This window comes from Trachemys scripta, chromosome 1 (assembly GCF_013100865.1).
Source record: "Trachemys scripta elegans isolate TJP31775 chromosome 1, CAS_Tse_1.0, whole genome shotgun sequence".
Lineage (NCBI taxonomy): Eukaryota > Metazoa > Chordata > Testudines > Emydidae > Trachemys > Trachemys scripta.
Genome location: NC_048298.1, coordinates 99,221,865 through 99,234,399, shown reverse-complemented (window position 1 = coordinate 99,234,399; position 12,535 = coordinate 99,221,865). Strand labels below are relative to the sequence as shown.

The following is a 12,535-nucleotide window of genomic DNA, read 5'->3' as shown; positions in this document are numbered from 1 at the left end:
TGCCCACTATCCACAGGTACAAATATTATAGTTTCAGAACAAAGTGTGGTTGTTCAAAGTGTCAAAATTTGTTCTTAGTTATGCAAGGTGAATAGAGAGTCTGGAATAATTGTTTAATTACTTGAAAATCTGGACATGCTGATCCTCATTCTCAACCACTGCCTGATTTTAACGGGGCACATTATCATCTCGGTTCATGTGGATGTGTGTGTGTAACTCTCATTAGCATTGATAGGAGTTGCACAGCTAATGGCCAGCGCAATGAGATGAGAATTCTACCCCTTAGCGCGTATCAGCTTTTACATATGTTTGCAAGCTGGTTTTGACCTGATCTCATGCAGGAGGAATCTCATTGAAACACGACTGTTTTCAGTAAGTAGTCAGTCTCCATAAATCATAAGCATAAAACAAAAATTAAAGACATAAAATATCATGCAATGCCAGTCTTTATATTATCTTACGAGTAATACTACACACCATAAACATTTTCAATCATCTTTAGTTATTTCTTAAAAATACCACTGAACTACTATAAAAGCTTGTAAACTTTATGAATTATATAATGGTATAGTACTGTTCCATAATCACTGGCCCAACCCTGTCAGACTTCTCAGAGATCCCATTATTTCTCTATACCATAAGGCAATAAAGGCTGAAGTTTTTTATTTTTCCATACATTTGTGTTCTTGCTCTGTTGCCAAAAGTGCTGATTCCCCCAGAACCTGTCAGATTTAATCAGGGCAACCCTGGTCTCAGCCAGGATATGCTTCTGGAAAAGAAGGGTCAAGCCCTTTGCCCTCTCTCCCCAATGCCCCTAAATTATACTAGTAGCTTTTTCTGAGATAACCAGTGGATCTCATCAAAATTATGATCTTATCCAGACTGCCCCATTATCCCTGCATTTAATGCTTGCCAGTTTCAAAATAGTTAACTAGTTTTTTATCAGCTGACTCTGTTAGCTCAAATATAGACTTTGAAGCTAACTACAATAAATATGATACTGTAGCTTGTTTAATATGAAATCTGATAAGCGTGAACAAACAGAACTAACTCTAGAGATCTAAAAAATGCTTCCCATTACTAAAGACCACAGTAAGTACAGAGGTCAACATATTTGTGTCATGAGTACAGGTATCGGTGGACCCATAATACCGACCTTGTACCAAATTTAACCCCAGTCTTGCAGTTTGAGAGTACAGATGTCAGAGATGGGGACATGGGTAGTCATGTTGGCTGGAGCAGGAGTCAGCCTAGTGATTAGAACACGAGTCAGTAGCCAGGAATAGGAGCCCAGGATCAGAGCCGGAGTCAGAGACCAGATTACCAGAGCCAAGGATCAGAATCAGAGTCAGAGGCCACATGGCCGAGCCAAGGGTCAGAGCCAAAGTCAGGAATCAGAGTCGAGTCAGAGCCAGGTGACCTGGAGTGAGGCAATGCAGAAGCAAGGCTGGGCCCAAGGCCGGAGCAGGTACAGGAGCTAATGCAGCTGTGGGGCAAATGCTTTGAGCAGCCGTTGGACTAATGCTGCTGCTGTGCTTAAGAGCATACCTGTTGGTTCCTCCAGCTAATCAGGTGGTCTGGCCAATCAGGTGATTCTGCTGCAAGCCAACTGTGATTCAGCTAGGAATCTTCTGCTGCTCACTAGGGAAGTGTAGCTTGCTGGTCCCAGGCTCAGCTGCGAACCTAATTCCTGACAGCTCGCCTGGGACCAGTGAAAAGTTCACAGTAAATCTGCTCTGTGGATATTCTCCTCTGGTTCCCAGGATGGGTCTTCCAGACCATAACCTTCCCAATAACCAAGTATTAGACTTTCCCTCAGACTCACCTGGAGTCAGGGATTTTTTGAACTACATACTCATCTCCCCCCTTGATGGATATGGGTGTGGGCTGGGGATTGGACGGGCTGGAAACAAGTTCTCTGTGCATGGCTTGAGAAGGGAGGTATGGAACATGGATTAATCTTCAATGACTTGGTAAACTGTAGCTTGAAAGAGACCAAATTGTTCTGTTCTATGATCATGAAGGGCCCTATGTACCAGTGATGCAGTTTAGCTGAGGGGCGGATGGATTTAAGGTTCTGGGATGGACACCCAGATCTTGTCTCCTATTGCAAGGTTGGGAATGTCTGGATGGCCCTCGTTGGCGTGGCATTTATAGGCTTCCTTCATGGTGCTTAGGTGCTCTTGGAGTTCTTGTTGTATCTGATGCAGATGGGTGACCAGCTCCACTGCTGTGGATACCAGGGAGACTGTGGGCATGGAAGTGAGGATGGAATCTGTAACTAGCATAAAACAGGCTTTGCTGAGTGGAAGCATGAGTGGAACTGTTATAAACTAACTCTGTGTGTGGTAACAAGGGAATCGAATCGTAGTGTTGGTAATTTAAGAAGCAGTCGAATCATTTTTCCAAGCTCTGGTTAACGTGTTCCGTCTGCCCATTGGGGTGAGGGTGATATAAGGGACTCCACACCAAGGAGCTTGAAGAAAACCAGGAAATCAATTGTGGAGCTTGGAGTTACACGACACCAGAAGGCAAACCATGAAATCAGAAAACATTTTCCAAGAAGAGTCAAGCTAGGAAGGAATGAAATGTCCTTCTGGAACATAGACCTGTTCCTTGTAATAGACTGTCCCGTCCCTCAGTTGAAATTCTGAGTTGGTGGGGAAACAGTTGTATTTAAGATCTGACAGAGGTGGGTGGCAAACGGGTCACAAGACAAGAGAGATTGGATGGAGGACATCAGGCTACTGTTCACCATACCACTAATAAAATTAGATGATTTAAGGACCATGGAAGGGGGTTCTGAGTCCGTTTTGAGGTATTCATCTTCGCAGGATAGGGCATACGCCTTCCCATTTCTTACCCTTGGGCAGTAGATCACCATGAAGTTGAACCTGGAAAAGAATAGGAACCAGCAAATCTAGTGTTGGTTAAGGCACCTGGCCATGGCAGAGGAATTCCGAGTTCTTGTGATCTGTAAGAACCTACACCAGAAACTCAGCTCCTTCCAGGAGATGGTGCCATTCCTTGAAGGCTGTCTTGATTAGTAGTAGTTCCTTATCCCAGATATTGTGATTCATTTCAGCTGGGGTTAGTTTACAGGAGTAGAAAGCATGAGGATGAAGTTGATTATGGGTGCCCCTTTGCTCGGATAGTTTGTCTCCAATGGCAACGTTGGATGCGCTGGTTTCTACTATAAGTGACCAAGTGGAGTTGGAGTGGACCAGGATGGGTGCCGATGTAAAAGCCCTCTTCAAGTGGTCAAAGATGAGTTAAGTCTTTGGGGACCAGAGGAATTGAGCTCCTTTCCGGAAGAGTGCCGTCAGCGGAGCTATCAGAAAAGTTTCAAATGTACTTCTGGTAAAAGTTGACGAAGCCTCAAAACTGCTGCACTCCCCAACGTGTCCCTTGGACTGTCCAGTTAGAGATGGTGGCTACCTTGCAGGCATTCATAGTTAGTTCCCTATGGGAAATAATATTACCTAGGAACTCAATCATATTCTGATCAAATTCACACTTTTCTAATTCTGCATAGAGATGATTCAGATGAAGCCTCTCCACGACGTGGCATACATGTTGATCATGAAGTGTCTGGTCTTCAGAAAAGATGAAGCCTATCATTGAGTTATATAACAAGAAACTGATACAGCACCTCTATATAAATATCATTTATAACATGTTGGAAGGTCACTGGGGCATTGCACAGTATGAAGGGCATCACCAGATATTCCAGTGTCCATACTGGGTGTGAAAGGCAGCATTCCACTGATCCCCTTCCAAAACCAAAACCAGGTTTTAGGTTCCATGGAGGTCTAGTTTGGTAAAGACCCTGGCAGAGCAAAGCTGCTCAAAGAATTTGTTGATAAGCAACAGAGAGTACTGATTCTGGGTGGTTATTTTATTCAACACCCAGTTGTCCACAGAGTACCTCAGACAGACATCTTTCTTGGCCACAAAAAAAGATGGGACATAGAAGGACAGATGATTCCCTTTTCCAGGTTCCCTCAGAGATAGACTCTGAGTGCCTGTAGTTCTGGTTCAGCAAGAGAGTAGATACACCCAAAGGGAGCCTTGGCTCTGGGCTGAAGGTTTATAGGACAATCATAGCACCAATGAGAAGACAGAACATCAGCCTTTTTGCTGTTGGGACCAGCAGGGACAACTTCAAGCTGGGTCCCCCTATTCTGAAGTCCTTGAGGTGCGGCTGGACTCACTCAGAAGGAGAAACTCTAACCTACAACTGGGCTCAGGAAAGCAGGACTGCTGGCAGTACCGGGAATTAAAATGCACCATGCTTGATCCCCAGAGGATGTGGGGATCATGTGTCACAAGCCAGGTGATGCCAAGAATGATTGGAAAGTGTGGGAAATGGACAAAACCAAACTGGAAGGACTTATGATGACCCTAATGGGTGATGACCTCCAAGGGCGATCTCTTGTGTGATTGGGCCTAAAGATAGGACAGAACTGTTGATGGTCTCCATGCAGTGATGGTCTTATGCAGTGTCATAATCTTGTGTTTTAGGGAAAATTCTAGGTCCATACAATTCCTGGAGGGACCAGTGGTTCCAGGCTGAGCTCTGTTATCAGGGGTATCATAGACAGAGCAGGAGCTGAAGGTGTGTTGAGCATTGATTAGATGCCATCATGGTGCCTGAGGACCACTGTAGGAGCCATGAATGGGAGCAAAGGGGAAGTGCTAGCCTCACCCAGATCCCTCTACTGGTGCTGGAACCTGGCATTTTCTCAATCATCCCTTTGCCATACAACTCAAGGCAAAGTGTCTTGGTCCTCTGCAGTAGAGACATAGCTCTGATGCCCCATGTTGATCTTTCTCTGCATCGGAGAGATGGTGTCAGGCTGTGTCCAGTTGGATGGGCTCAGGCTGTGGGATTGGTGTGGAAGGTTTTCTGACCAATGCCAGGGAGCCACTTCTTTTCCTGTTAGCATTCCCATAGGCAGTTGTCTATCTTAATGCAAAAAGGGCATCCAGGTTGGTCAGAGCTTCCGCCCACACAAGCTTGCCTTTGATCTTGTTGTTCAGATGGAGCCAATGTTAGCACTGTGCAGCTTTGTACCACTTGGTGTCCGTCACCAGGCGCTGAAACTCTGTGGTGTAGTTGCTGACTGGTTGGCATCCTGGTCTCAGGATGCCACAGCTTGTGCTGTAAATGTTCGATATGGGTCATCAAAAATTATTTCCATGACTTGGACAGAATTCTTGAATTGGCCCAAGAAAGGGCTGTATTTTTCCCATAGCAGAGAGTCCCAGACCTGCCCGTGCCTGGTCAGCAAACTGATGATGAGCCCCATTCTGGACCAGTCCATGGGGTAAGTTTGCAGGCATAATAGAAATAGGAGCCAACAGTGGTTCAGGAAGTCATGAAACTTTCCATGGTGTCCATCAAGCTTGCCTGGTAAATGAGTTTTCGATTCTTTACGGTCCTGATACAAGGCTTGTGTATGTAAAGGCAATGTTCTGCTCCTGCAGAGTGCTAATCTGCGTTTGTAAATTCTGCAAGGCATCAACTAACTCCAACAAAGGGATGTTAGTTGTTGTGGGATCCATCCTGGAAGAGGAAGCTACCCCAATTTTGGTTTGGGGCTGCACAAACTGTCAGAGACCAGAACGTGGGTGGTCATATCTAGCGATTAGAGCAGGAGTCCAGCCTAGTGAAGGAGCAGGAGTCGGTAGTCAGGAGTAGGAACCTAGAGTCAGAAGTCAGGAATTGGAGCTGAGGGCCAGAGCTGGGTTACCTGAATTGAGGCAAGGCAGGAGCAGGGCTGGGGCCAAGCCAGGAGCAGGAACTAATGCAGCTGTGGGTGAATGCATTGAGCAGCCATTGGCCTAATGCTGCTCCTATGTTTAAGAGCACACTATTGGTTCCTTCAGCCAGTTGGGCAGTCTGGCCAATCAGGTGATTTTCTTGCCAGCCAAGTGTGATTCAGCTACAAGTCCTCTGTTGCTCACTAGGGAGGTGGAGCTAGCCTGTCCCAGGCTCAGCTGCAAACACTAATTCCTGACAACGGGTGTACCCTTATGCCTGCACAGACTCCTGTGGACTTCAGTGAGGTTCTGTGTGTGTCCCGCTGCCAGAAACAATTGCAGAATTGGGGTCTACATTCAAAGAATAAAGGCCTCTTTTATAAGTATAGAATGTATACGCTAGACTGTGATCTCAGTTATGTTGGTGTAAATCACAAGTGACTTCACTGAAGACAATGAAGTTACAGCAGTATGAGAAACTGGTTTGTGTGAGATCAGAATCAGGCCTTATTATACTACTGTATTTTCAAATATTTTTTTCCTTGTGAGCAAATGTAAAAATTCCCACAGATTGATGATACTTAAAGAACCTTGGATCCAAACTTCTCCTGCACTTTTTGGAGAAGTTTGAATCAGGATCTGAATTTCATAGTTAGCCATCCGTCTATAAGAGACAAAACCAGAACCCCTTGATTCAGTTACCTCATGTACTGTGAGAAACTTTGAATCCAGAACTAACCTCAGTAGCTCAAGCCCATCCTTAAGTGAATCAAAATTTTGATTTAAATCTTCAAACCTTAACCAAAACATTTCTAAGCTCACCAGATTTAATACCCACTTGTCCCTTTCTTTTCTAATGCAATGAAGTCTCATTAACTATTCTACATTAAAAAAAATATTTTTTTTGCTACTGTTAGGGAGATTAAACAAGAGGAAGAGCCCGATATAGATGTGTGGGAGCTCCTGAAGAATGCTAATCCCAATGAATATGAGAAGATTGCATTTCAGTACGGTATCACTGATCTGAGAGGCATGTTAAAACGTCTGAAACGCATGCGCAGAGAAGAGAAGAAGAGTGCAGGTATGACCAAGGAAAAGGTTTCTTACATCTGTTGGTCAAACATGAACCATCTTCTTGAGAGAGAGGGTGAGGCAAAGTCTGTGAAATATACAGGGACAAGCTCTAACCTGATTTACACACAGTGAAACCCCACTCAAGTTGAAGAGGTTGTACAGGGAGTAAACCAGGGGCAGGTTTTGGCTCACAGTGCTTAACATAAAAACCACATACCAGTCGGTATTTATCACTAATGTCCTCTATGCCAAATTGTGGTTCTTAATTGAGCACAACTACCATTGACTTGCTAGGGGGTTTTGCTTGGTTAAGGACTGCAGAATTTAGACCCTGTGTTAGGAGTAACACTTTAGATGATTAAAGTTGAGGAATACTAAACATCTTACTTGCTCTTCGCCGTTTATTTTTTTACTTAATTTTGAAACTTCGCTCAGCTCCACTGAGATCCTGGCTAGTGCGCAAACATTTCTTTGGGTGCAGGGGAGGCTGATTCAGGACTGTCCTTCCCCACCCAAGATGCTTAGTAATGCAAATAGTGCAACATATGTACATGCACATGCATTCTGTCCAAGGTAATGTTCTGGCCTTTGCTTGTATACCGGGGCACTTCTCAGGTTCATTCCAGATACTTGTGTTGCTCCAGTGGTTCCCCAGAGGATTCCCCTTGTGTAGAAGATATCTCCCTCCCAGAACACAGGTCAGGAAGTATTCCCAGAGACAAGAGAGCATGGCCAAGGCCTTCTTGTATCCCAGTGATCCCGATCTATTAGATCAATCCATTGGGACCACTGGCAGATGGGTGTAAGTTAGAGCAGTCTTTAAAGTGCTCTAACTTATGCCAGAGACTGGAGTAACCCTTGGCCAGTGCCAGTATTGGGGGAATATAAAGATGGTATAAGGGCCACCTTTGCTCAATCTCTCTGGTTCTGCCTTGAGCAGTTTGGCCACACCAGATATTCTGGGCCAATAAATCCAGAAATAATGTACATTTATTTAACTATGTCAAGTACTACCAGAAGTAAAATAAATGGGTCTGCTGCTTCAGTCTTGCTTGGAAATTTAAAATCATCTACTGTCATTTACACAATCAGAGATCCATTTTTTTTCTTGGCTCTTAAAAGCAATTGGATTTAAACTGTCCCTTCGTACTATAATATGGTGGAACTCTTCTAACATACAAACTGATATAGAAAAGGTTATTCTCTCACTCCTATTTACCTTCTAATAAAACATAAACAAGGGGACAGTCCATGTAAATGAAGAGCAACACATTTAAAATTAATAAAAATAAATACTTTTGGTATTTTTTTAAACACAGCATTTAATTAATTTGTAGAATTTACTGCCAAAAGATATTATTGACGTGATTAACTTAGTGTGGTTCAAAAAGGGATTAAGCAAATATCTGAATAACAAGAATAACAAAACTTGCTCTAAACTAGAACAAAAATTTACATAAAACATCAAATGTGTGCTTCTGGATAGACGTCAGCCACCAAATTCCTGAGGTCAGGGAGAAGTTACCCATCTCCATCACTATAGCCATGTTATTGCACAATTGACTTTTATGGGTACTGTTCCGCATCTGCTGAAGCATCTGGCACTGGCCAGTGTTGAAAAAGTATTGGACTAAATGGGCCTTTGGTCTATGCCACTCTGGCAGTTCCTCTGTTCGGTGGAACTCTCTAAAGAGGGAGAGGCAGGTGGAGCCATGTGGGGAGAATCTTCATGTCCCCGCCCAGGCTTGGCGCAGAAGCATTGCTGGGAATCAAAGCAGGAACTGCAGAGTTGGCAGGAACAGCTGCACCCCAGCCCGTTGCTACACACAAGGACATTTGAATCTTCTAGCAGGAAGGATGGGAAAGGAGCACTAACTGCTCCAAGGGGCGAAAGACCAGGATGTCCCTCAGCACCTGCAGCAGTTCTGATTAGCTGCCTTTTCTATTCTCCCATTCCCTGGGGAGGGGCTGCCTAACCAATGAGGTTTTTCCTGCAGCTGAGATTTTCCTTGCAGACCTGTAGGAGAGTCTGAAAACCTATAGACCTTGGGAAAAATCTGTAGCTTTGGCAGATCTGTAGAGACTTTTCTTCCATCTCCACCCCCCCCCCCGCCCAATTGCACTATAAACTGAGTGTCAGTTTCAGGGTAGCTGCACCTGTATCCCCACCTCCATGGCGCATTCCAGTAGATCCCAGTCAAGTTTCAGGTGTTCAGTCGCCACCTGTCTCTGGGCAGGAACCCTGGTGCCACTCCCTTCTGACAGGGGTTTTTAAGGCTACACAACTTCCTGCCTTACTCTGTGATATTCCCAGCAAGGCAGTTTGCCTAACAGCCAGTGCCAGTGCATTGTTTTTTCTCTCCGAGGGCTATGAACAATGTATTGACAACAATTACAGGTTACCACACGGCTCTTGCTAAGCAAGCACGTTTATTCTTAAGGTAAAAGCATTACAGAGAAAACATAAAAAACAATGCATAAGATAAAAGCTTACCAGAGGTCACCCGTCAGTCTTATGAGGCCCTAGTAAGCCAAAGTCTCTTCAATCCTTTTGTAAGGGACAAGGCCCCCCCGCCACCGCCCCCTTAGAAAGAAGGTTCTGAGTCAGCTTAAACAGAGCCTTTTGAAGCCAAAATGTTTGTTTTCTTTGTTTTCATAGTCTCTGGAAACTCAGTTTGAACTGGTATATGTAAACTCCCCCAGGGAAGATACCTTTCTGGAGGTGTTTACAACATGAGTGATTTATCTTACTCACCCTCTCCCTCATACACACACACACAGTTCTAGTTCCTGAAGGAGCTGTGGTAACCCTCCCTCATGGAGTAGAAACACAATCATACATATAATCGCTGGCCCACAGTGATACATAAACTTAATACAATCTGTTCCCCCAAAGATACTGCATTAGGTTGCAATTACTGTCACACCAAGACTGATTACACTGTAATTAGCCATGAACTATTTATCTGTGAGAACATTTTCTTCACTTTCAATCCATTGGGTACGTGTTCCCCTGAGTCTCACTTCTGTGCCTGAATGTAAATAAAAACTGAAAGTGAAACTCTCTTGAAACCTCTAGGCTTTACCTAGCCTTATGTTTAAATGAGATGAAACTATACTTTTATATGATTTTTATACAAAGTCACAAATTGGCCCAAAATTATAGCTCAGACCAGGTTTTGCTTAAGCAGATTTGCAAACCTGAGTAAATCTTTTGACAAATCTCATTAGTTTTGAGCTTGTAATGAAATTTGAAAATGGACTATTTTTGCCTGGTTTCAGGTATTTTTATAATGCTTTGCATAGTTCCACTATAAAGGGAACTGCAGTTTGCATATTCCAATCCATTGAAACAATCTGGGACTTTCATTCACTCTTAGGCAAACCACAAAGTGCTCACTCTGACAACAGGAAATTCAGTGGGAATTTTGCCTAAGGACTTCAAGGTTGGCCTAAGTAGCAATAATAACAACAACAGAGAGTTCCATCGTAGTTAAATTCATTATAAATGGGTTCCATATTATGTACTGTATCAGTCCCAGTTGGGTTTTGCATTATGCAATGTCCTTATAACATGCAAATTTTCATTTGTTTCTCCTCTTCTTTTCATACACCCTGCAACAGCTTTTTCCAAAATTCTGGATCCTGCATATCAGGTGGATAAAGGAGGTAAAGTAAGGTTTGTGGTGGAATTGGCAGATCCAACGGTGGAGCTCAAGTGGTATAAAAATGGCCAAGAAATACGACCAAGTACAAAGTAAGTGATTTTTACTAAACACATATCATAAATTCCACACACTTTCTCGCTGAACTAACACCATTGCATCTTCCCTTGACGCTGGTTTTGTTTTGTGTAGATTTACCCCTCTCAGTAACCAAGCTCACACCAACTTCTTTTGCAGACTGTTTATCATAATCAAACTACATATAGGTTATATAGACACTGTAAAGGTGCCAGTGAACTATAGTTCAAAGAACAATCCACAATATGCTTCAGTGTTAATATAGATTATTCTCTGCATCCCCAGGAATGGAGAGGAAAGAAAATATATTCCCACAAGAAAACAAACTGAACTATATTCTGCCCTCTAATCTGTAAGGGATTGGGAAATGGCATGGTCAGAATTACTCCATAGCAGTTCTGCAGCATGACTTGGAGGAGAGATGGCTGGCTTTATATACCAGACCATGTGTCATGTCCCCAGGAAGGGGGAGGCGAGTCTATAAATTAGGGGAGCGGTGGTTGGGAAGAAAGGGGAGGAAGCAGGTATGTCCAATGCTCCCTGAATAAATTATCGCTTATGCTAAGGTCAGCATCATGCATTATCTATCAATGGATAAGGTCACAGTGAACCTGCTCCCAGGAACAGCAAAATGTACTCAACTCAAAATCCCAGTACGCTGCTTGCACTAGCCTGCCAAGAACATCCTAACCAGCAAAGCCCCTGTACAGAGGACTCAGTAAGCAGCTTTCCTGCCCCCCTTCTCACTATTAGCCAGTGCAGGATTTGGCCCAGTATTAAATGACTGCCATCATGCAGAAAGTCTAGCTATCTTATCTTTAATCCCTTAATCTGCCTTGACCAATTCAGGGTTCCGCTATAGGCTGATTTGTGGACACCCATCCTGTAGATGCTGATCTGAAATCACCAACTCATTTCACACAGGCTGCAGACCCTCTGTCAAATGCTAATGAGCTTTGGTTATTACTGATCTGAAGCAAATCTGAACCAGTGACATAAAGGTGAAATGGTCCATATCCTATTACAACTCCCCTGAGCCATCTGGCCTACCGATAATGGTAACTTCTTCACCTCAGTTATTATTGTACCTCAAAAATATATTGAGTGTCAGAATGAAGCCTAGGCTCCTGTTACTGATTATTTTCACCATTACTGGTCTAGGACTTCAGATACCCACTTTGTTCTGCTATTTTCAAGAGCCAGTTTACAATTATTTTTCCAAATAATTGTGGCTGGGATTTTCAAAGGAGCCCAAAGGAGTTAGGTGCCAAACAAGCCTATAGCTTTTCTTTTTACTGGTTATTTACTACTACATCTCCATCCTTGTTAAGGCTGGAGAAGACTTTTCAGGCCATCCACTCCAAAGCCACGCACAGAACAGGATTTCCCCCTACAATAATCCCTTGAACATTTTAGTTAAAAGGAGAACAAAAGAGATCATGTTTTGCTAACTCTGGGTTGCTCTGTGCAAATTCAAACAGGTACATTTTTGAGCACAAAGGTAACCAGCGAATTTTGTTCATCAATAACTGCACAATGGCAGATGACGCCCGCTATCATGTGACGGCTGGTGATGAGAAATGCTCCACAGAACTGTTTGTAAGAGGTAGTGTACATCATCTTGCTTTTTAGTTTTAAAACAGCAGGCCAGATCTTTAACTGTTGTAAATCGGCCTGGCTCAATTTATTGGAACAATGATGACTTACATCAGGTGAGACTCTGGCCCAGTGTGTGTCTGTACGTCCTACCCTCCCCGTCTCCTAAGATCTCTCTCTATCTCTTTGACAAACCTACTGATTCTTAAAAAGAAGAACAGGAGTACTTGTGGCACCTTAGAGACTAACAAATTTATTAGAGCATAAGCTTTCGTGGACTACAGCCCACTTCTTCGGATGCATATAGAATGGAACATATATTGAGGAGATATATATACACACATACAGAGAGCATA

The 12,535-nt window shown here is 43.5% G+C and overlaps 1 protein-coding gene across 4 annotated transcripts in view; it reads left to right on the top strand.

Moving 5' to 3' along the window:
* MYBPC1 (myosin binding protein C1) overlaps positions 1 to 12,535 on the top strand; it is a 120,306-nt gene that overhangs the window by 62,314 nt on the left and 45,457 nt on the right. For all 4 annotated transcript variants that reach the window (XM_034778925.1, XM_034778910.1, XM_034778902.1 and 1 more), the window contains 3 exons: positions 6,684 to 6,847; positions 10,465 to 10,597; positions 12,065 to 12,189. In XM_034778925.1, the coding sequence (XP_034634816.1) occupies positions 6,684 to 6,847; positions 10,465 to 10,597; positions 12,065 to 12,189 (422 nt within the window). The remainder of the gene's footprint in view (positions 1 to 6,683; positions 6,848 to 10,464; positions 10,598 to 12,064; positions 12,190 to 12,535) is intronic.